The sequence below is a fragment of the Oryza sativa genome, chromosome 2 (assembly GCF_034140825.1).
Source record: "Oryza sativa Japonica Group chromosome 2, ASM3414082v1".
Classification (NCBI taxonomy): Eukaryota; Viridiplantae; Streptophyta; class Magnoliopsida; order Poales; family Poaceae; genus Oryza; species Oryza sativa.
In genome coordinates, this window is record NC_089036.1 from 32,631,779 (window position 1) to 32,654,956 (window position 23,178).

A 23,178-nucleotide genomic window follows, 5' to 3' on the forward strand; every position below is an offset into this window, starting at 1 on the left:
CAACCTCTCTCCGAGTGTTAGCGGTGACGACGGGGAGCCGAACCCACGCCGTCGAGCTCGTACTCCACCGCCCCCTCCACGCCAAAGTCCTAGGCGGGAGGAGGCGCTCGAGAGGGTCGAAGGATCCGCGACTTCGACATCCACGGGTGATGGGGAAGGGCGGCGAGATGGGGAGCGTCGCCTCCTCGTCTACGGCGACGGCAGCACGCCCCAGGGCGCGCTCCAAGCTGCGGGCGCGCTCCTACGTCACCCGCCCATTGTCCCTGACCCGGAGTCTCCAGCCCAACGTTGGCTGGACGACGTGGCCAACTTGGTCATGACGGCACGGCAGCGCCTAGGTGCTGGTGGGCGGTCCTCCGCCACCAAGACCTCTGGCGCTGCTACCACCGGCTCCGTGTTGTCAAGGCGGAGAGCGCGGCGAGCGGCGGCTGTTGCTCGCCATTCAGCCGCCACTCCTTCGTCAGCGCCTCCGACCCAGGAAGATCTGCGTGGGGGGCCGGATCCCCGCATCAGTATCGAGCGCCGGCGTAATGGCCGGCGTGCTGCCCACGCAACGGAGGGCGCCTCCTCGTCCGGAGTGTCATATCAACACGGACGCGGGGATCAGCCCTCCGTGCCCCCGGTTGGTGGTGTCGGCTGTAGAGCCTTTGTGGCGAGCCTTCGGAACGTCCGTTGGCCCCCAAGGTTCCGGCCCACCATCGCCGAAAAATATGACGGGAGCGTCAACCCCGCCGAGTTTCTCCAGGTCTACACGACCGGGATCGAGGCCGCCGGGGGTGACGACAGGGTCATGGCAAATTTCTTTCCCATGGCCCTGAAGGGACAGGCACGGGGTTGGCTAATGAATTTGCCACCCGCGTCCGTCCACTCTTGGGAGGATTTGTGCCAACAGTTCACCATGAACTTTCAAGGCACATATCCGCGCCCAGGTGAAGAAGCGGACTTACATGCAGTCCAGCGAAGGGATGATGAGTCACTTCGCTCATACATTCAGCGGTTCTGTCAAGTCCGCAACACCATACCATGCATCCCTGCACACGCGGTGATCTACGCGTTCAGGGGGGGTGTGCGGCACAACCGCATGCTCGAAAAGATCGCCTCCAAAGAGCCCCAGACTACCGCGGAGCTTTTTCAGCTCGCAGACCGAGTGGCTCGAAAGGAAGAGGCATGGACCTGGAACCCCTCCGGTTCCGGTGTGGCAGCTTCGGCCGCCCCCGAATCCGCTGCTCGGACAGGGCGGCGTGACAGGAGGAGGAAGAAGAGGTCAGCCCATTCCGACGACGAGGGTCATGTCCTCGCCGTCGAGGGCGCTTCGCGGGCCACCCGAAAGGGGAGGCCTGCGAGCGACAAAAAGAAGGAGGCTGGCGCTCCCAGTAGGGAGCGCTCAACCGGCAAGTGGTGCATCGTCCAGAACACCTCCCTTCACGACCTCGCGGACTGCCGCGCAGTCAAAAGTTTGGCTGAGCGGACGAGGAAGTGGGAGGAGGAGAGGAGGCAGGAGCGCCGAGAGGGCAAGTCCCCGGCGGTTCCTTCCGGCAATCGGCGAAGTGAGGCCAAGCAGAAGGCCCCCGCCGAGGACATCGATGACGGCGATGATGACCTAGGTTTCCAAGAGCCTGGGGCCACCATTGCCACTGTCGATGGGGGAGCGTGTGCTCACGTTTCTCGCCGGAGCCTCAAGGCCATGAAGCGAGAGCTTCTGGCCGCGGCCCCTACTCATGAGGCGACGCGCCGGGCGCGGTGGTCGGAGGTTGCTCTCACCTACGACCAGACCGACCACCCACCGTGCGTTGCCCGGGGAGGACAGATCGCAATGGTGGTTTCCCCCACGGTTTGCAACGTGAAGCTGGGGCGTGTCCTCATTGATGGGGGAGCAGCCCTCAACATCCTTTCCCCCGCAGCCTTTGACGCTATCAAGGCCCCGGGGATGGTGCTCCGGCCGTCCCAGCCGATTATCGGTGTGACGCCGGGTCACACTTGGCCGCTAGGTCATATCGACCTCCCGGTCACCTTCGGTGGATCCGCCAACTTCCGCACGGAGCGGGTGAACTTTGATGTGGCGGACCTCAGTCTGCCCTACAACGCGGTCCTAGGGAGGCCCGCGTTGGTGAAGTTCATGGCGGCAGTCCACTACGCCTACCTCCAGATGAAGATGCCGGGCCCCGGTGGCCCCATCTCTGTCCATGGCGACCTCAAAGTCGCGCTTGCTTGTATGGAGCAGCGCGCGGACCACCTCACCGCCGCGTCCAAGCCCGAGGGAGGCGACGAGAGGCTTGGCACCTCCGCCCCCGCCGCCCCGAGGCAGCGGATAGTCACATGCGACGAGGTCCCGGTCAAGGAGGTTGCCCTGGGCGACGGCCCGTCCAAGACCACACGGATCGGTGGTCTTCTGGACGGCAAATAGGAAGACGCGCTCGTCTCTTTCCTGCGGGCAAACGCTGACGTCTTCGCATGGAGACCAGCGGATATGCCCGGGGTCCCAAGGGAGGTGATTGAGCACCGTCTCGCCGTGCGGTCGGGCGCAAGGCCGGTCCGGCAGAAAGTACGGCGGCAGGTCCCGGAACGTCAAGCCTTCATCCGCGAGGAGGTGGCGCGACTTCTGGAAGCCGGATTCATCCGCGAGGTCATCCATCCGGAGTGGCTGGCGAACCCGGTGGTCGTTCCCAAGGCGAACGGCAAGCTTCGGATGTGCATCGACTACACCGACCTTAACAAGGCATGTCCTAAGGACCCTTACCCCCTGCCTCGCATAGATCAGATTGTCGACTCCACAGCGGGGTGCGACCTTTTGTGTTTTCTAGATGCATACTCTGGTTACCATCAGATTCGCATGGCTAGGGAGGATGAGGAAAAAACTGCATTCATTACCCCCATAGGAACTTATTGTTATACGACAATGCCCTTCGGGTTAAAGAATGCAGGTCCTACTTTTCAACGCACTACTCGAATTTCTTTGGGTAGCCAAATAGGACGTAATGTTGAGGCTTATGTCGATGACTTGGTTGTAAAGACGCGCAACCAAGAGACCTTACTCTCGGATCTAGCGGAAACTTTTAAGAGTCTCCGCTCCGCCCGCATAAAACTGAACCCCGATAAGTGCGTGTTCGATGTACCTGCGGGCAAGCTTCTCGGGTTTTTGGTCTCTGCCCGAGGCATCGAGGCCAACCCCGAGAAGATACGAGCTATAGAGCGGATGCGCCCCCCAGCAAGCTTAGGGATGTGCAATGCGTCACCGGTTGCATGGCCGCCCTAAGTCGGTTCATATCGAGGCTGGGAGAGAAGGCGCTACCCTTATTTAAGCTCCTCAAACGCTCCGGGCCGTTTACTTGGACGGAGGAAGCTGAACGTGCCCTCACTCAGTTGAAGGCGTATCTCAGCTCTCCCCCAGTTCTGGTCGCCCCGGAGCCAAATGAACCCTAGCTACTCTACTTAGCGGCGACCCCGCAAGTGGTTAGTGCGGCGTTGATTGTGGAGCGCGATGAGGACAATCCTCATTCCGCGCACCCCCACCCTGTGCTGGCTTGGCCCGGGAGAGAGCAGGGAGGAGAGGCCCCCGAGCCGAACGGTGGCCCAAGGCCCCCGACGACCGGAGCAGGCCCTCTGCCCGCTTGTCAGATGGTGCCAGGTGCCCCCGACCCCCAGGATGGCCCGAGGGCCACTGCGGGAAGGCCGCACCTATCGCCCTCTGACCCCGAGGCTAACCCTGTGCCGACTCGACCCGGGAGAGAGCAGGGAGAAGAGGCCCCCGAGCCGAACGGTGGCCTAAGGCCCCTGACGACCGGAGTTGGCCCTTTGCCCGCTTGTCCGACGACGCCAAGAGCCCCCGACCCCCTGGACGGCCCCGAGGCCACTGTGGGAAGGCCGCCCCTGTCGTCCTCCGACCCCGAGGTCGTCGGCACAGAAGACGAGTGCACCCCGCGAGGCCGCTTGGACAAAGAGCACCCCAGGGATGTGGCCCCTAGCGAAGAGGATCGGCCCCACCGAAAGGTGCAGCGGCCCGTCTACTTTGTTAGTGAGGCCCTCCGGGACGCCAAGACCCGATACCCTCAGGCCCAGAAGATGCTTTACGCTATTCTGATGGCTTCGAGGAAACTGCGCCATTATTTCCAGGCGCATCGGGTCACGGTGATTACGTCTTACCCCCTCGGCCAAATCCTGCATAATTGAGAGGGTACTGGACGGGTGGTGAAATGGGCAATCGAACTTTCTGAGTTTGATTTGCACTTTGAACCACATCACGCTATCAAGAGCCAGGCCCTCGCCGATTTTGTGGCAGAGTGGACCCCAGCTCCCGAGCCCGTCTCAGTCCCCGAGGCCAGCTCGGGCCCCTCACAGCTGCCTCACACCGCCCATTGGGTGATGCAGTTCGACGGCTCCCTGTCTCTTCAGGGCACCGGTGCGGGGGTCACGTTGACCTCGCCGAGCGGAGACGTCCTCAGATATTTGGTTCGCCTTGACTTTCGGGCGACCAATAATATGGCAGAGTACGAGGGACTCCTTGCGGGACTCAGGGTGGCAGCTGGACTGGGGATCCGCCGCCTCCTGGTGTTAGGCGACTCCTAGCTGGTCGTTAACCAGGTCTGTAAGGAGTACCGGTGCTCTGACCCGCAGATGGACGCTTACGTGCGCCAAGTACGGCGTATGGAGCGCCATTTTGACGGGATAGAGCTTCGGCACGTGCCCAGACGGGATAACACGGTTGCCGACGAACTCTCACGGCTCACTTCCTCGCGAGCCCAGACCCCACCGGGCGCCTTTGAAGAAAGGCTTGCCCAGCCGTCAGCGCGACCCGACCCCTTAGGGGAGACGGACGCGCCTGACAGGCCCCCGAAGCCCGTCGGAGTCCAGGCCTCGGGACCCGAGGGGAGCGCTCCCAGCTCCCTTAGATTGATTGCTTGGATCGCTGAGATCCAAGCATACCTCACAGATAAGACTCTACCCGAGGACCGCGAAGGGAGTGAACGCGTCCAACGCATCTCCAAACGCTACGTGCTGGTAGAAGGGACCCACTATCGGCGCGCGGCTAATGGAATCCTCCTGAAGTGCATTCTTCGGGAACAAGGCGTCGAGCTTCTTGCCGATATCCATGAAGGCGAATGCGGATCCCACTCCACCTCGCGCACCTTGGTTGGCAAAGCCTTTCGACAAGGTTTCTATTGGCCGACAGCTCTCAATGATGCGGTAGACCTGGTCCGGCGATGCAGAGCGTGTCAATTCCACGCCAAGCAAATCCATCAGCCGGCCCAGGCCCTGCAGATCATACCACTTTCATGGCCATTTGCTGTCTGGGGGCTCGATATCCTGGGACCGTTTAGGCGGGCCCCGGGCGGGTTTGAGTATCTGTATGTCGCGATCGACAAGTTCACTAAGTGGCCCGAGGCTTATCCGGTCGTCAAGATCGATAAGCACTCCGCACTTAAATTCATTAAGGGCATCACAACCCGGTTTGGAGTGCCTAACCGTATTATTACGGATAACGGCACCCAATTCACTAGTGAACTTTTCGGCGATTACTGCGAAGACATGGGCATCAAGCTCTGCTTCGCCTCACCTGCCCACCCCAGAAGCAACGGCCAAGTAGAGCGCGCCAATGCGGAAATCCTCAGAGGCCTTAAAACCAAGACCTTCAACATCCTCAAGAAGCACGGCGATTCGTGGATCGAGGAGTTGCCAGCGGTGCTCTGGGCGAACCGAACCACGCCAAGCCGAGCAACCGGGGAAACGCCTTTCTTCCTCGTCTACGGCACGGAAGCGGTTCTCCCATCCGAGCTCACCCTGAGGTCCCCTCGGGCCACCATGTACTGCGAGGCTGATCAAGATCAGCTTCGCAGAGATGACCTCGACTACTTGGAAGAGCGAAGGCGGCGCGCGGCCCTCCGAGCCGCGCGCTACCAGCAGAGCCTGCGGCGCTACCATCAGCGCCACGTCCGGGCCCGATCACTCTGCGTCGACAACCTCGTCCTACGCCGCGTCCAAACGCGTGCTGGATTGAGCAAGCTCTCACCAATGTGGGAGGGTCCGTATCGAGTGATCGGCGTCCCCCGGCCGGGCTCCGTTCGGCTGGCCACGGGCGACGGCACAGAGTTGCCTAACCCGTGGAACATCGAACACCTTCGTCGCTTCTACCCCTAAAAGGGGATCGGGTGTCAGGTTTCGGGCTCGGGCCAACCCCGCACCCCCCTCGGGCGTGCAGGGTTGGCCGGGGGCTACCACATATGCATATTCTTATTTCTCTTATATCTGTATTTCAATAAAAGCATTTTCGATTTCCTAAAGGCTGTATCTGTGCTGTTGTTTCCTTTTGAAGGATCTTGACTTGAAGTAGGTCACTCGTGTTCAATCCTGCCCTCGGGGGCTCGGGTCGGCTAAAATCGCCAAACGGGGCCCAGAACCGAGCCGTGCCCCGGGGCGTGGTGAACTCCGGGGGGGAATCGGCAAAAACCCACAATCGGGTCACCCATAACCCTCGGTCACCACGCTCCCGGCCTGGCCAGTCTCGACATGTGGATATCCCCAGGCACTAGCCCCGACCCGAGCCATTTGAGGACTAGGACCTGGGCACGAGCCCTTGTTCAAGCCAAGACACAAAAGGACCGCGGCACAGACATCCTCGTCTCATACACACAACAAATAGAATTGACACAAAAAATTTCCTCTTTATTTGATTGCAGATTAAATTAGTCTATACAAGAAGGGGGCCCGAAGGCCTCGGAAGAAGAAAAGAAGAAACTATTTAAAGATTGGCGGGGGCCTGGGGGCTCACTCCGATGCACCCGGGTCGCCAGCCTCGTCGCCACTGTCGCCCACTCCGCCGTCATCGTCCTCCTCGTCGGAGTTGAGGGCGAACGCGAGCCGAGGGGCCGAACCCTCGAAGCTGTGGACGATATGGTCGGCGGCGTCCCGGACCTGCGCGCGCGCGACATCCTTGGTCCCGGGAGGGAACTCATCCAGCGCCGTCCATGGGGAGAAGTCGGGATCCCTGGCTTGGTAACTCGCCAGTACGAGCTCCACCGCTCCTCGGGCGAGGTCCCTCGAGGATGACTTAATCGTCCTCTCGAGCTCCTCGGGGAGCCGTTGGAGAGTCCCGGCTATCTCCGAGAGGCGCTGGGCGAGGCCCCCCAGGTTGGCGGCGTACTTCGCAGTCCGCCCGCCCCAGAGGCCCGCCTGCCGGCCGGCGCGGTCTAGACGGGAGACGGCGTCCCGAAGCATGCCGGGCCCTACCTCGCCTGCCAAGCGGAGGGCCTCAACCTCCCCGGCGGACGAGTCTAGCGCGCCCTGCAAATCGGCGATGGTGTGTTCGGCAGCTGCGAGGCGGGCGGTTAAGTCGCTTTCGCCCGCGGCCGCCCCGCCGCTGCGCGCCCTCGCGTCCAGCTCCTTCTCCCGCGCCTCGAGCTCAGCGGCCCGCTGGTTCAGCGCGGCCCTCTCGGCGCGGGCACCTTCCAGATTACGGCGCGCTTGTTCCTCTTGCGCAGCCTCGCGGAGGGACAGGCTGTCCGCCAGCTGTTGCGCCGCGGCCTCGGCCTCCTCGAGAGCTCGCTCCCGCTCGGTGAGCGCGTCCTCGCGGAGGCGGAGCGCGGACTCTTCTTCGGCACAGGCGGCTTCGTGCACCGCCAGTGTGACCTCCCGAATAGCAACGGCGGCCTCGCGATCCGCCAGGTCCCTCTCCACGGCGCAGGCACGCTCTTCTAGCGCCATGGCACGGGCCTCAAGGGCTTCTTCGCGCCGCCGGGATGCCACCTCGGTCTCCGCCGCCCGCCGTTCTCGGGCAGCGGCAGCGTCAAGGACCCCCCGGGCGGCGTCGAGCTTTTTCCCTAGCTCCGCCTCCCAGCTCCCATATTGAAGGCGGAGGGTGTCCTGCGCCTCGTTCATCACGGTGGTGGCGATGAGGGCAGCCCCCCGCTCCTCCTCCACCTCCTTGGCGATCTCCCCCATCACCTTCCGACGGGCTTCGAGCTCTGAGACGTGCCGGCGGTGTGCCTTGCGGCCCACCTCCACCATGGCCTCCACCGAGCGGCGCCCCTCTTCGACACGTGCCCATGCGGCGTCGAGCTCCACCCGCTCTGCTTGCAAGGCCTCCATCTGGGCACTTAACCCGTCCAACACCGTGGTGTTAGCGACGGCCAAGGCCTGCAGAAGAGGTTCTGCGCTCAGTGGAGCAACGGAAGGCGTGGGGAAGAGCCGCCTCGAAGAGGATGCCGCGCGGCTTGGCCCGCCGATGGACGTGCCGGACTCGGGGATGTCCCCCGGACCTGGTTTGTCCTGAGCGTCGCACGAGGGAGTGGGCCCAAGCGATGCGCCCGCGGCCTCGTCGCGAGCTGCTTCGGAAGTCGTCGTCGCCTCGGCCTGGCGAAGTCTGGCCTCCTCCCGAGCGGCTTCTTCAGCTTGGCCAGCTCGGACGGCCACCTGAGCAGCTTCCTCGGCTTCTCGAAGGCGATCCGTGGCCTCTTGCCGGTCAGTTTCACGGGTCGCCTCGGAGGATGTCGTCGCCTCGGCCTGGTGAAGTCTGGCCTCCTCCCGAGCGGCTTCTTCAGCTTGGCGAGCTCGGACGGCCACCTGGGCGGCCTCCTCGGCTTCCCGTAGGCGATCCGCGGCTTCTCGCCGGTCAGATTCCCGCCTCCGAGCCTCTGTGGTCGCCGGGTCCTCGGCCTCAGACTGGCCGGACTTGGGATGGCGGGAGGGACGCGACGGGATCTCGCTGAAACAGAAGAAAGACCAGAAGACAAACAAGATGGATGAGTGAAAACTCGCGTTGAGGGAATGAATACGGCCACGATGGGCGTGGGACGAACCTGCGAGGGGGTCGGTTAAACGACCACCTTGGAGGGGAAATAAGGTTTCCCCGAGATGGTTCTGTCCCCCACATCTTGCGGGGCCGTTTCTTCTTCCGCTCCCCCTCGGGCTGCGACGTCGGCGTGGCCCCCTCCGGGCGCCTGCTGCTGGCACGCGCCGCCCCGCCCCCTCGTGGAGGAGATGGGGGAGGGGTTCCTTCCTGTTTCCTCTTCCCCCGGGCGTCGGCAGGGCGGCCGCTCCCCGGGCCCCTGTCGCGGGGCCCAGAACCATGACCCCCTCCCGGGGTAGATTGTTCCCCCCTGCGGCTCCCGCCCGCGCCATCGTGGCCTCGAGGAGCCCGCTCCTCCGACGCCCCGACCGCCTGCATGATGGTCAGGATGGAGGCGCGGTCTGGATCGCTGCAGAGGGGGAGGACTCCTTGAGGAATGAGGGATGCCTCCACGGAGCTGAGATTCAGCACCCGTTGGACCACTATCTTGAAGTCCTCAGGAGCCCAGTCCCATCTGACTCCCTGGTGAGTCCTCATACAGTCCTCGGACCCGGTGTACTCCCAGGCACCCCGGGCGCGCCGCTGGAGTGGCGCGATCCGGCGACGAAGATAGTCGCCGTACACCATGGCCCCTGTGAGCCCCAGGGATCACAGGCCCGCCAGGCGGTCGAGGACGGCGTCATAGCCATCTCCCAGATCTACCGGCGCCCGCCAGCTGGAGGCCTGCGCCGGGGGCTGGCTCGGAAGTCGGAGGCGCGCTTCGTCAGCTAGGGGGGTGTAGAACCAGTCGCTCTTCCAGTCATCCCACTTCTTGCGGAGGACGCAGGGAATGTAGCGGTTCAACACCGGCCCCCGCGGTTGGAAGTAGCAGCCACCAACCACCGACGGCGGCGACACTGACTGTACGGTGAAGAACCACCGGAACAGCCGAAGGGATGGGCGCACCCCGATGAACATCTCGCACAGGTGCGCGAAGATGGCCAATGTCATTACCGCGTTGGGGGTGATGTGCGCCATCTGGAGATCGTAAAACTCCAGAACATCCATGAAGAAAGAAGAAAATGGCGGAACCAGCCCTGCCATTGCAAAAGGGAGGAAGAAGACGGACCGCCCCGGGTAGCATGGCGCTGGGCGTCCCTCGCCCAGCGTAACTATCTCCCAGCCGGTGGCAGATTCCGGCATGAAGCGGCGCGGCAGCCCGGCCTGCCTCTCGCTCACGATGCGGGAAGGCGGCAGCACGCTACCATCAAGCAAAGCGGAGCCCCGTGCCATGACGCCGGAGGAAGAGATGTTTAAGAGCGAGCGCGTGTGGCGAAGGTAGGGCACAGGAAACAAGGAGTTAGGGCGCAAGCGGCGAAGACAAGGGGAATAATGGCGAGAGGAAGGAAGCAAATCTCTTCCTCGGCGACTTTATACCCTTGCCAACGCTGTGCCCGGCTCCTCGTTTCTCGCGCCCACTATCTTGCCCCCTCGTTTCTCGCGCCCACGCTTCCACTAATCCCATTCGCCCGTTTGCGGTGCATGAGGTGGACATGCGGCTGTGGCAGTCGAGATGGAACATCTCGTGCGCGCGTTAATTACGCTCGCCGACCGAAGCGCCATCACCATATCTCCAGGAAAAACGAACCGGATTGTCCCGATTTTTAGACCGGCCCCACCATGTCACCAGGCCTTAGGAAGTGGCGTCACACCCGACCGCTTCCCTCGAGGAGGGCGATCGCCCTGGCATAACGCCAGGGGCTACTGTCGGTGACATGGGACCGGGAGTATCATGACTTAGAGACTTGAGGCAGACACGATCACCCACGTGGCCTAACCCCCTCGGGGGGGGGGGGGGGGGGCGGGCCCGAGGGTGATACGGCCGCCCTTCTCTTTGTCTCCCCGAGGGGTTGGACCGCTCCCGTCTCGGCCCCGAGGGCCGAGGCGCCCCGACCCCTTGTGGGTTTTGCGCCGCGTATATGGGGTAGGTGAGCATAGCGGGGCTCACCTAACCACATTTATTGCGGTTTGGACGAGCGCGTCACGCCGCATGTAACGCAGTGCAGCGCGCTCGTTTATCCGGTCAGTGACCAGTCACAGACCGATCAGATCGTGGGTTAGGTGGCGACAGGCGGTCTGACGCACGCCTCGCCCCATCCTGTCAGGACGAGAGCCTCCAAGCACTCGTCCCTAGCCGGAGCCGGCGTGTTAGCTCCTGGAGATGGCACGTTGGTTCCGGTCAGATATATGCCAGGCTTCATCCTAACCATTACAGGCAAGATATTGTATGAAGAAGGGCGAACATGCAGATTTATAGACTGACGCGTGGTGGACAAGAATGACCGATTTGTGACCGGTCTGACACTGGTCATGTCGTCAGCAGACAGCCATTTTCCCACGTCGCGCCTGCTTCCGGCGGAAGTGGAGGTAGGTATGGGCTGTCCCATCAGAAGGTCATTCGGACGGCAACCATACAAGTCTCCGTCTGTTTATGAAAAGATAGGATAAGTCCCCACAAAAAAGAGAGAGATGGTGCATGTGGTATCCCCTTGAGGTATAAAAGGAGGACCTTGCCCACTTAGAAGAGGAGGATTTTCGGATCCAGAAAGATCAGAGAGGGAGAAAGTAAGAGCTCTCTGGTTCTCCAGCTCTTTTGTAGCTTCTTCATACACAGATCCACCAAAACACAGGAGTAGGGTATTACGCTTCTCAGCGGCCCGAACCTGTATACATCGCCCGTGTCTTGTGTGTTTCCACTCTCGCGAACCTTCCACACTCAGACCAGGAGCTTAGAATCTCACCCAGGGCCCCCGGCCGAACCGGCAAAGGGGGGCCTGTGCGGTCTCCCGGTGAGGAGCCCCACGCTCCGTCACCTGCCATCCTCTCTCCCCCTTCCCTTCTTCCTCCTCCCTCTCTCTCTCCCCTTCTTTTCCTCTTCGGCTGTCTACAGGGAGCGGCGGCGGCGGTGGGCAGGTGCAGGCCAGAGCGGCGACTACGGGCAGGCGAGGGACGGAGAGCGGCGGTGGAGGGAGGTCGAGAGCTAGAGCAGTGGCGGCTAGGCCTACGATGGAGGGGGACGCCGCCTAAGCCATGGTTGTGGATTGCGGCACCTAGCAGATCCCCCATGACGCGCCGCCGTGGTCGGCTCCGATGAAAAGCCATGCCCCCACGCCACGCCCCATCAAGAGAAGGCGAGGTGGGGGTCGACCGCCACAAGGGGAAGGAGGCAAGCTCGGAAGTGCGGAAGGAACGCCAATAGACGGCTCGGGCACCGGCGACGCTCGCGACCAGATGAGTGGGATGGTGCCGGACGGTGGACAAATCCCGCCATTCCTTCCTCTCACGGCCTCCACCTCAATTGACGCGGTGTGGGGGCACTACGGCTGACGACGGTGCGCACCGCTCTCCGTTGGGGCCGACGGCGCAACGCAGCATTGGGGCGTCGTGGCCGACGACGGTGCGCGTGGATCTCCGTCGGGGCCGACGACGTGAAGCGGTGTGGGGGCATCACGAGTGATGGCGGTGCACGCAGCGGGCGGCGAAGGGAGAGCTTGTCCAACACCTTTGGAAGCAGCTTGAACGCGCCCTCGGTGGCAGCGGAGCTGTTCTTGTCCGGGTGCAGGACGAGGCAGAGGCAGCGCCCTCAGGCACGGTGCCCCCTGGATCCAGTCGTTAGGTCCTCGTTGTCGCCGCCACCGCTGCCCTGGATTTAGCCATTGGGCCGTCACGCCGCCAATAAGAAGAATGGAGGATATGGAGAGGGAGAGGGGGAAGAGATTATTAGAGGAAGGGGATGACAGGTGGGCCCTTTTAAAAAATACTAGTATTTGACAACTAGGATACCACGTGGACACCACGTCAGGGAAACCACTCTCCAAGAACATCGAGGGAGTCAAATTACACCGTTTCAATAATAGTTAGGGGATCGATATATCCGGTATTGCGGTTCGAGAATTCAAATTAGATTTGGTCACTAGTTAAGGGAGTCAGAGTGAACTTATTCCTTGGGCCTAAGATTGTAGGGTTCCATATGAGACTTTGGGCCATTATTGGCCCATGGCTCTAGCTTCAATGTAGTGTCATTTTGAGTTTTCTACCTTCGTTTCAATGTGTTTGAATTGTCAACTAGTTTTTGAGAGGCATCCATGACCATGATGTAGTGAAAATATACAGTAAATGGATTCTTGTTACCATGTACTCCATAAATATTGTGAGAGATGTTAAGAGTTACTATCAAGATATGGCACAATTATTGATACGAAGAGAATAAAATATGTTATGGTAGGTCCTAATTTTTTTAATCGTAACAAGGCACGCGGTAAGCTTAGATTAGAGGGACTCATCTTATTTCTCTCCCCTTCGCATAGACACGTTGTGGTGTCCATCTTACCAGTTACTTTTCCTGACAACAGGTTTACCTACATTGTTTGTTGTCCGGTTTGGGAATAACTATGGTTGATGTCCAAATAATTGTTACAGTATTTAACTGTGATGGGGAAATGTTTGTGTTTATTATGACGACCGCGAGAAAACTGAAATAAGACAAAGTCTTGATATTATTTTTCACACATATTTCACCATTTTTACAACAAACCCCATATTGATGTCATGGCTCACGCATCTTGATATTATTATTCACACATATTTCACCATTTTTACAACAAACCCCGTATTGATGTCATGGCACACGCATATCATGTATCCATGACTATGTACAGATTAACACGCCCGATTTATCAGAAACGCGGCAGAAAAATAACTGATGAAAAACTCCTTCAGAACATTAAGCAAGATTCACTCTAGTTCACAACTTAGATCACACATCTACACCCTATAGAAATCACATCTCACGTGATGACGCACTGGTCAGTTAGTAGGAAGCAACATCGTCGAGGTCGTTCATCTTGAGGTGGAGGTGCCTCTGCGCGAAGGCGTAGAGCCTGACCATCTCGTCGCGGTCCACGACGCCGTTGCGGTTGGCGTCCGCCTCGCGCATCGCCTCCCTCGCCTTCCACCACGCGAACCACAGGTTGAGGCTGCGCAGCGCGCGCTCCAGCTCCTCCCGCCCGATCCGCCCGTCGCCGTTCGCGTCGAACTGGCTCAGCCACGCCCTGAACTCCTCCACCGTCGTCTCCCCCTGCGGCAGCGCCCGGTGATACCGCATGAACGCCATCTCATACGATCCCCCTCTTAATTAATTCCTTCTCCCTGCCTAGCTTCTCTAGTTCTCACCACACCGCGTACTCCTCCTCTTCGATCTGTGCCTGAATTGTGAAACTTCTATCCAATGTACAGCAGTATATCCACTGTCGAGGCATGAACGATGGCTAAGTTGCTTTATATATGGTGCCCGATTCAGAAGGCGCGAGAGGTTTACAGTTCGGTCGCCGCACGTTTTGTCACGCCGGCGGCTCCCCGCCGTCCGGCCGGCAGGTCGTGGAGGATACGAGGCCGTGGAATTCTGGTGCATTGTTAGGCAAGACCGATCGGTGCAGCCGCTTGTTTTTTTGACAGGTAAAGATTCGTTGCTTGGACAACGAACATCGTAAGTTCGTGGATGGTATGCATGGGGTGAAGAAGAATCGGATGCCAATTCGCGCGTTGATCGGTAGGCTTCTTCCACCTTTGCTGCGGCCAGATCGACATGGTGCATGGTCCTATATATTGCTTGCACTCGACCGTCGTTGATCTGGCATTCTATTCTTGCAGCGATGCTGAAGCTGAACTCGTCTTGTGATGGGCAACTAGAGAAGCGGTACTACTAATAATTGTGTTAGTCGCAACCAACGGACAATGCTTTGATCGATTTCTAAAAGGATAATCACACAAGCAACCATGGCCATATGCTTAGCCATTAGGTAAGCGTTACTAAGGAATTTCAGCGTAATCCTAACTTGACGCTGCCTTATACTATAAGTAACCCATCTAATTAAACCGTTGTTAGCTTACCAAAGATGAGACAGAGGAATTAGACTATTGGTTATTGAACCTCCAAGGTTTCCCACGTGAGTGAGTACCTATAATCGAGGCTGAGAAAACCAATGAGCAAAGAATTTGCTGTATCCACCCAAAATCTGAATACCTTTCCTGTCCCCTGAATAAACTAAATATAAGTTCTCTTCAGGTATCACTATTCTGCATTAATCATCTTCACGAGAAAAGGAAAACAATACTGGCAAATATTTCTATTATCTGAAAATGCAAATTCTAAAGCATGGTTGTAATCCACGGATCAACTTTAGTATTTGCAGTATCAGAAATCCCTGGAAATGATACCAGCTGTTCATAGACCTATATTGATGCGTAGGATAAAATTCTTCTATTCAGCATACATATATGTATTAAAAATTGATAACTATTATGCTTGTAGGTTCACCACATCACTTTCACTCAAATTTAAGAAAAGCACCCCCACCCCCTCCATCTATCTATTATATTATTAAAGGAATAGAAAAAGGAGCCTCCACGTTCGCTCTTATAGCCTAGAAATTCTCACATTAATCGGAGAAAAAGAAAAAGCTGAGTCCATATAGAAATACAATTTAAAAATTTAAAAATAGCTGAAATTCGGAATTAAAAAATAAGGAATATTAGAAGAGAAGACTAGAGTCCATATAGAAATACAATTTAGAAATAGTTGAAATTCGGAATTAAAAAATAAGAAATATTAGAAGAGGAGACTAGAGTCTATATAGAAATAAAATTAGGAAATAACTGAAATTCGGAATTTAAAATAAGGAATATTAGAAGTAGAGTATAGAATCCATATAGAAATACAATTAGGAAATAATATAAATTCGGAATGAAAAACAAGGAATATTAGAAGTAGAGTATAGAGTCCATATAGAAATACAATTAAGAAAAAAATAGAAATTCGGGATTAAAAAATAAGGAATATTAGAAGTATAGTATATAGTCTTATATTATTAAAGGAATAGAAAAAGGAGCCTCCACGTTCGCTCTTATAGCCTAGAAATTCTCACATTAATCGGAGAAAAAGAAAAAGCTGAGTCCATATAGAAATACAATTTAAAAATTTAAAAATAGCTGAAATTCGGAATTAAAAAATAAGGAATATTAGAAGAGAAGACTAGAGTCCATATAGAAATACAATTTAGAAATAGTTGAAATTCGGAATTAAAAAATAAGAAATATTAGAAGAGGAGACTAGAGTCTATATAGAAATAAAATTAGGAAATAACTGAAATTCGGAATTTAAAATAAGGAATATTAGAAGTAGAGTATAGAATCCATATAGAAATACAATTAGGAAATAATATAAATTCGGAATGAAAAACAAGGAATATTAGAAGTAGAGTATAGAGTCCATATAGAAATACAATTAAGAAAAAAATAGAAATTCGGGATTAAAAAATAAGGAATATTAGAAGTATAGTATATAGTCCATATAGGAATTTAAAACTACCTAAAATTTGGAATAAACATAATAAAATTAAAAGTAGAGTTTTGAGTCTGTATAAAAATATAATTTACAAATAACTAAAATTCGAAATTAAGAAAAAACATGACAGTTTAAAGTCAATATAGGAATACAAGTAACTGAAATTCGAAATTAAAAATTAAAGAATATTGAAAGATGAGTTTAGAGTCCACATAGAAATACAATTAGAAATAATAAAAATTCAGAAATAAAAATAAATAATATTGGAAGAAGAGCCTAGAGTCTATATAGAAATACAATTTACAGAAAATTCGGAATTAAAAAAAGAAATATGAAAAGACGAGTCTAGAGTCCATACATGAATATATATAACTTACAAATAACTAAAATTTGATATTAAAAATAATTAATAACTAACATGTATATAAAATACAATATGAATATTACACATTTGTAGTTTCGTAAAGTTGTTGCAAAATTTAAAATTATGATGTCATTTTAATATATTTGAATAATATAATAAGAAAACATATATGCTATTATATAAGAGAAAATATAATGATGCTAGCCGCGTAATCTGCGCGGACCACCATGCTAGTTTTACATGAAACAACATTCGTTTGCTCCCTGCACACCTGGTGACCTGAAATGAGAGGTACTACCTTCATTTTAAGAAGATATTATTTTAGCCAAGCCGGTTTAAAATAAACGAATCAAATGTACACACAAATTTACTTCAAAAACTTTATTGTTGGTTATAGATCTGCATAAGTTCATTATTAGCTTTTCATTAATGATTCTAACTCTGGGAAGCTTCAACAGTGATTCTGGAATCCATCCACTCGGAAGGTAGTCTGTGTAGTCGCTAGCTGGTGTTGTCACTTTTGGAGACTTGTTAGGAGTGTAGTGCGGCTCAGCCCCTTCCCGTTGTTTGGAGTTTTGCTTTAACCGCCGTAGTTTTTCTAAGCTTCAGTTTTTTATTTTGCTTTTTCTTTTTTCTCTTGGTATAGGCCGGTCTAGCTGATTGAGTTGTGTAACTGTAACTTTTTTTTTCTAATATATTGACGTGTAATCTTTTGCGTATTCGCGAGAAAAGCTTCAACAGTTATGCATTATTTAGTACGACTTGACTCTTGACCGAAGACTTGTGAGAAGCTCTTTGGGTCCTTCCTAACAGCCGTATCAAATAAAATCGAACCGAGCCCACCGTACCAAACGAAATAGGAGTACTAGTTGTCACTTGTCAGAGCTGGAGAATTGAACAAGAAGTTGTCCTAACAAATTTAAATAAAAAAAACTGCCATTGGCCAATTATGACTGTAAGATTACAGTTTGTTTATATCACACATTTATACTCTCTCTCTCTTTCTCTCTTCAAAGTTACGGGTTTGTCCTAACTCAGTTTTTTTTTCGAGTTTAACTAAATTCATAGGAAAACGTAGTAACCTTTACAATAATAAATTAGTTACATTAAATATACCATTTAATACATTTTTTGTATTATTTTTTTTGGGGGTAAATATCATTATGTTTTTATATTAACTTAGTCAATTTTTCTTTATAATAATTTGACGAGGACAAATCCAAAACAACTTAATAGAATGTAGTACAAACACATAGAAAGGAAAAGGAAAAGAGTTGCTTTTACAAAAGAGCCAACTTTATATATGTTATATCTAAGTGAGACTAGTTAAAATCAAGAAATTAGAGGAAAAATGGAAATGGTAAAAGTGGATAGAATATTTCAAACCATTCATGTAATTATACTCCATCCATCCTAAAATATAAAAATCTAGTATCAGATTAGACATTTTATAGTACAACGAATCTGATTAAGGGTGTGTTTAGTTCACGCTAAAATTGAAAGTTTGACTGAAATTGGAACGATATGACGGAAAAGTTGGAAGTTTGTGTGTAGAAAAGTTTTGATATGATGGAAAAATTGGAAGTTTGAAGAAAAAGTTGGGAACTAAACCAAGCCTAAGCTTTCTTTTTAGATTCATAGTATTATAAAATATCTAATCCGATACTAGATTTTACCGTTTTGGGACGGATGGATCGAATAGATGATATGAACAATTGAATACTACGATGCGGATGCACAGCTGCAAACACTGTAACGATCATTTTTTTTGTGCATGATGATAATGTTATTGTAACTGCCGCAACAAGCTGCACCGAACATGTTCATAGTTTATACTCGCCTCTTTCAAAATACATCAATTTATGGTTGGACAAGACATATGATTTGTTCAGATCCATAGTAACAGAATAAGCTGCAACGAAGGTACGAGTAGTACTGTAGTTAACAGTTGCCTTAAAAGTTTACAAGTGATATTACTCCAACGGCTAGACAATGAAGTGTGAATGATGAGTACGCCCTATATGTGCTGGCCGCTGAGGTATACAGTATATGGGCCAACGGCCACATGACGAAAATATTTATTGACTTGAATTGGTTCCTACACTTCATACCAACTTGTTGCTTCAATTATCCAGCTTTGGAAACTCGCTGTTTGTTTCTTGGTTCGATTAATAATGAGCCCGACGGTTCGACGTACTGGAGCTGGAGAATCCTTTAAAGCACAACAAGGTAAGGAGAACCAGGTCTTGCCTTCCGCTTTAGCAGAGGCATAAACAAAGGTCTGTATTCCCAAGCAATGTATCCCTCCGCCCCTCCCGACGCGTATAACAAGTACAGCGCCGGTGCTCCACCGACGGCGCCGCCGCCGGCAACGTACCAGCTGCCGACGATGAACACCCCACGCACCGGCGGCGGGCTGACGCGATGGTCCACCGGCCTTTTCCACTGCATGGACGATCCCGGAAACTGTAAGTCCTTCAGTCAGTCAGTTTTCCCACATGTTCTTCAGAGTTCAGAGTTCAGAGCAATAGATGGTTGCCGGCCCATGGTTGCTCAATCACACCTGTCGTTTCTCTCATGCAGGTCTCATCACATGCGTGTGCCCCTGCATCACCTTTGGGCAGGTCGCTGACATCGTGGACAAGGGCACCTGCCGTGAGTTCTCCCTTCTTCTCCTTCTTACCAGCGAAAGATTTTGGTCCATTCACCAGCTTGTTCGTTGATTCGGTGCGTGTGAAACTGTGATCGATTTTGCAGCATGCCTCGCGAGCGGGACGGCTTACGCGCTCCTCTGCGCGTCGGGGATGGGGTGCCTGTACTCGTGCTTCTACCGGTCCAAGATGAGGGCTCAGTTCGACCTGGACGAAGGGGATTGCCCCGATTTCCTCGTCCATTTCTGCTGCGAGTACTGCGCGCTGTGCCAGGAGTACCGGGAGCTCAAGAACCGCGGCTTCGACTTGGGGATCGGTAGGTGCAAGCACTGAAGCACAGTAGATTCTTCGCTTGCAAGCAAGAAATATCTTCTACTAGTACTACTTTTTTGAGGAGCACTCGAACTGACGAATAGTGTTTTCTGGTAAGGTTGGGCTGCCAATGTGGACAGGCAGAGGCGAGGCGTCACCGGAGCGTCGGTGATGGGAGCTCCTGGCGTCCCGGTCGGCATGATGAGGTAGACGAAGATGGCGAACGCGAAATGGTGCGCTTTTGTGTTCTTGTGTTGCAATATGTTCTCTGTGGTTTTCATTTGGAGATCACTGCCTATTTCATGTATCGTATACTCCTATTTAGCTTGATTTGTTGGGTTTCATGTAATATATGACGCATTCAGAAGTGTTGTGACTTGTCAAGACACAGTAATGGGATTTGGTGAGAGATCGAATGAGCACATTGGAATTAGGCTGTTATTCTTCCTCCTCCTTTCCCAACTAATATATCTCGCACGCACACACTTTATAAACTGCTAAACGTCATTTTTTTAATAACAATTTATATGAAAGATGCTTTCAAAATAATCGTATTAATCTATTTTTCATATGAATCTATTATTTATGTGCTAATGAGTTACTCTGTTTTATGGATGGATTAGTTTCCATCCCAACCGACGAACGCAGCCTAATTATTCCTGCCAAGAACAGAAAAGAGAAAATTCTTGAAGGTATCAACTGCAAGTAGAGTGATTTCTGTTCTGCACTCCTGCAAATTTCTTCGCTGGGTGAGAAAATGGGAGGAAGGGAGAAGGCGAACAGGCCAATCCAACGCTGGTGCGGTCGGGCCACCCCAATCAACTCCCCGGGCCCACTAAACAGCCCAAACACGGTACTAGACCGACCAGACCGCATGAACTCGTAAGGAATAAGTTCACTTCATGACCCTCAAAAGTGATCGAAATATAATCCATGACCCCAAACCACAAAACCGGATATCTTGACTCCCAAACTCTTAATACCGGTGCAATTTGACTCCTTGGACGGTTTTGAAGGGCGGTTTCGCTGACGTGGCGCCTACGTGGCAGTATTGACTCGGTCTTCTTTCTACGTGGCGTTGACGTGTCGCTAAGGTGGCATTAGAAATAAAAAATATGTGTGGGACCCATCTGTTATTCACACACAAAATAAAAAGTGGGGCCCACTAACATGTGGGCCCCACATATCATCCTCTCTCTCACTACCCTTCTTCCTCCTCTCTCCGTTGACATGAGCCGCCGGCAAGAGGGGGCTTGAGTGCCGGTGGTGGTGGGTGGGTGCCGGAGTGGTGGTGGACGGTGTACCTCCGGCGACAGGCGCGGGAGCAGCTCCTTCTACCACACTAGGCCTCGGGCGACGGTGGGCGGTGGACGGTGGGGAGTATGGGCGGCGGGAGCTAAAGAGGCGGCGATAGACGGTGGGGAGCACGGGCGGCGGGAGCTAAAGAGGCGGCGGCGGCGACGGGCTGGACCGTCCGGCTGCTGCCCGCCCCTTCTATCTCCTCCTCGTAGTCGTCGGCGTCGACCTCCCCGACCATGCCGAGTACTAGATCGAGACCAGCCGTCCGCCGCCGCTCTCGTCTCTGACCTCATCGGCTGCGGCCATAGCCACCACCCACGGGACGCGTCGCCGCCGCTCCGGGTAAGCACGCGGCAGCGCTGTCGCGAGCGCGAGTGCGGGAGGAGGCACCGGCGGCGGCGGTGGCGGCGACAACACGAGCTCGGCGGCTCCGCCTCTCCCCTCTCCCTTCTGGCCCTTACACACCGCTGCCGCCTCTCTCGTCACGCATCACATCCGTTTCCTCCCTCACCTGCTCTCCTCTCCTCTCCTCTCTCCACTTGGCGAGGCTGTCGCCACCGCTTCAGCTTCCGCCGCCGCTCTGGCCCCCGCCCGCCGCCGCTCCAGCTCCAGCCTCCCATGCTCCCCACGGCCGGCCGAAGGGGAGAGGAGAAAGAGAAAGAAAGAGAAAAGGGAGGAAGAAGAAAGGGAGAGAGAGGATGACATGTGGGGCCCACATGTCAGTGGGCCCCACAATTTTTTATTTTGTGTGTGAATGACAGATAGGTCCCACGCATATTTTTATTTCTAATGCCACCTAAGCGCCACGTCAACGCCACGTGGAAAGAAGACCGAGCCAATACTGCCACGTAGGCACCACGTCAGCGAAACCGCCCTCCAAAACCGCCCAGGGAGTCAAATTGCACCGGTTTTAAGAGTTTGGGGGGGGTCGAGATATCCGGTTTTGTGGTTTAAGGTCATGGATTAGATTTCGATCACTTTTGAGGGTCATGAAGTGAACTTATTCCAACTCATAAACGCCAGAATCCCACGCGTTTCGGCCTACTGGACCTTTCATTCGTACGGGCTCGTAACTCTTGTTTAGTGGGCCGTGTAAACGTCTTGAGAAAATCCGCGGCCCCTTTCGTCTCGTGTCGTAACACTCTCGTGCGATTGCGATCTCCGCCAATGCTCCTTTCCCCGCACGAGGCCGTGCCGTGTGCGCACGAGTGATTCTTCGTCGCAACCATGGATGCCGACGACGAGACGAGGCCAATCTTTCTGGATTTCTTTTACCTGGCCTCGCTGATTCGGAGACGCTCACGGGGTGTTTAGATGGGGCTAAATTTTTTTAGCCCAGGTCACATCGAATGTTTGGACGTTAATTTAGAGTATTAAACATAGACTAGTAAAAAAACTAATTTCGTAAATAAGAGTTAATCCGCGAGACGAATTTTTTAAACCTAATTAATCTATAATTATCAAAAGTTTACTGTAGCATCACATTATTAAAATTATGGCATAATTAGACTTAAAAGATTCGTCTCGCGAATTAGTTCAATGTTATAAAATGAGTTTTGTAATTAGTGTATGTTTAATACTCTAAATTAGTGTCAAAACATCCGATATGACAGGAACTTGGAATAAGTCTCTGTAAACCAAACAGCCCCGGAAGTGAACAAGCGGACAAGCCATGTGAGCGGTGACATGATGCGGCCGGTCACGTCGTGCCGGCCATCGGCTCATGGATGAACAGTAGGAGAAGTGGGCCAAAATTACGAGTTTCTTCTCCGTCCTGGATGCCGCGGCGTGCAGTGCGTGCTCGCAATTATATATACTCGATCGCGCCTGCTCGGTGACTCTCCGGCCGTCTCACCGACGACGGCGATGAAGAGGCAAGAGCGTCGTCAGGCGAGCACACCACACGCGTTGGTTTGCTGCGCGAACAAACTCGATCTAACGAGTGCACAGTGAAGCGTGGCTAGATTCACAGGGAAAAGGCTGGGCTACTTATGAAGAAGTCCGAAATGAATACGCTCCTGTTTGATAGCGATCTTTGCTGTTTGCATAGCACACGGTGCTAGTAGTACTACTGAAAGATTGAAAGGAAACAGCAGCTTGATGTGCCATTCGGCGGCCCACATTGAAAGGAACCATTGGGGAAATGGCGTCCGAGCGGCCGAAAAAAAATCGGACGTCTGGAACGATTTTTCTTCTAAACTAATTATTCAATCCACGATCCGATCATACCGTTGTATTCGTTGCAACTAAATCTTTATAACAAAACCACATATGATTATATTTTGATAAAAAAATATTTTGGCTTTTTTATTGATATTTTTTAAAAAATGATGCATATGGTTTTTTAGATGTTTTAACCAGTAGTTTTACGTTGTTTCAGCTAGTGTACTCG

The 23,178-nt window shown here is 53.4% G+C and overlaps 2 protein-coding genes across 2 annotated transcripts; one reads left to right on the plus strand and one right to left on the minus strand.

The window, feature by feature from the left end:
* Positions 1-13,364: 13,364 nt before the first annotated feature.
* On the minus strand, positions 13,365-14,384 carry LOC9266131 (calmodulin-like protein 5). The gene has a single exon (XM_015769350.3). It carries the CDS (start codon positions 13,929-13,931, stop codon positions 13,629-13,631), a length of 303 nt encoding a protein of 100 aa, XP_015624836.1. The 5' UTR covers positions 13,932-14,384; the 3' UTR covers positions 13,365-13,628.
* A 4,388-nt stretch (positions 14,385-18,772) lies between these two features.
* Positions 18,773-19,928, plus strand: LOC4330820 (cell number regulator 1). The gene is made up of 4 exons (XM_015768432.3): positions 18,773-18,992; positions 19,108-19,179; positions 19,282-19,491; positions 19,606-19,928. The coding sequence occupies exons 1-4, from the start codon at positions 18,821-18,823 to the stop codon at positions 19,695-19,697; spliced, it is 546 nt and encodes a 181-aa protein (XP_015623918.1). The 5' UTR covers positions 18,773-18,820; the 3' UTR covers positions 19,698-19,928.
* The last annotated feature ends 3,250 nt before the right edge of the window (positions 19,929-23,178 follow it).

What these genes read in the sequence shown, in the direction of transcription:
- LOC4330820 (XM_015768432.3), top strand. Translation starts at nt 18,821, where the DNA reads ATGTATCCCTCCGCCCCTCCCGACGCGTATAACAAGTACAGCGCCGGT. An exon ending in CATGGACGATCCCGGAAACT is followed by an intron (nt 18,993 to 19,107) that starts GTAAGTCCTTCA and finishes TCTCTCATGCAG; the next exon opens with GTCTCATCACATGCGTGTGC. An exon ending in CGGCTTCGACTTGGGGATCG is followed by an intron (nt 19,492 to 19,605) that starts GTAGGTGCAAGC and finishes TTTTCTGGTAAG; the next exon opens with GTTGGGCTGCCAATGTGGAC.
- LOC9266131 (XM_015769350.3), bottom strand. Translation starts at nt 13,931, where the DNA reads ATGGCGTTCATGCGGTATCACCGGGCGCTGCCGCAGGGGGAGACGACG.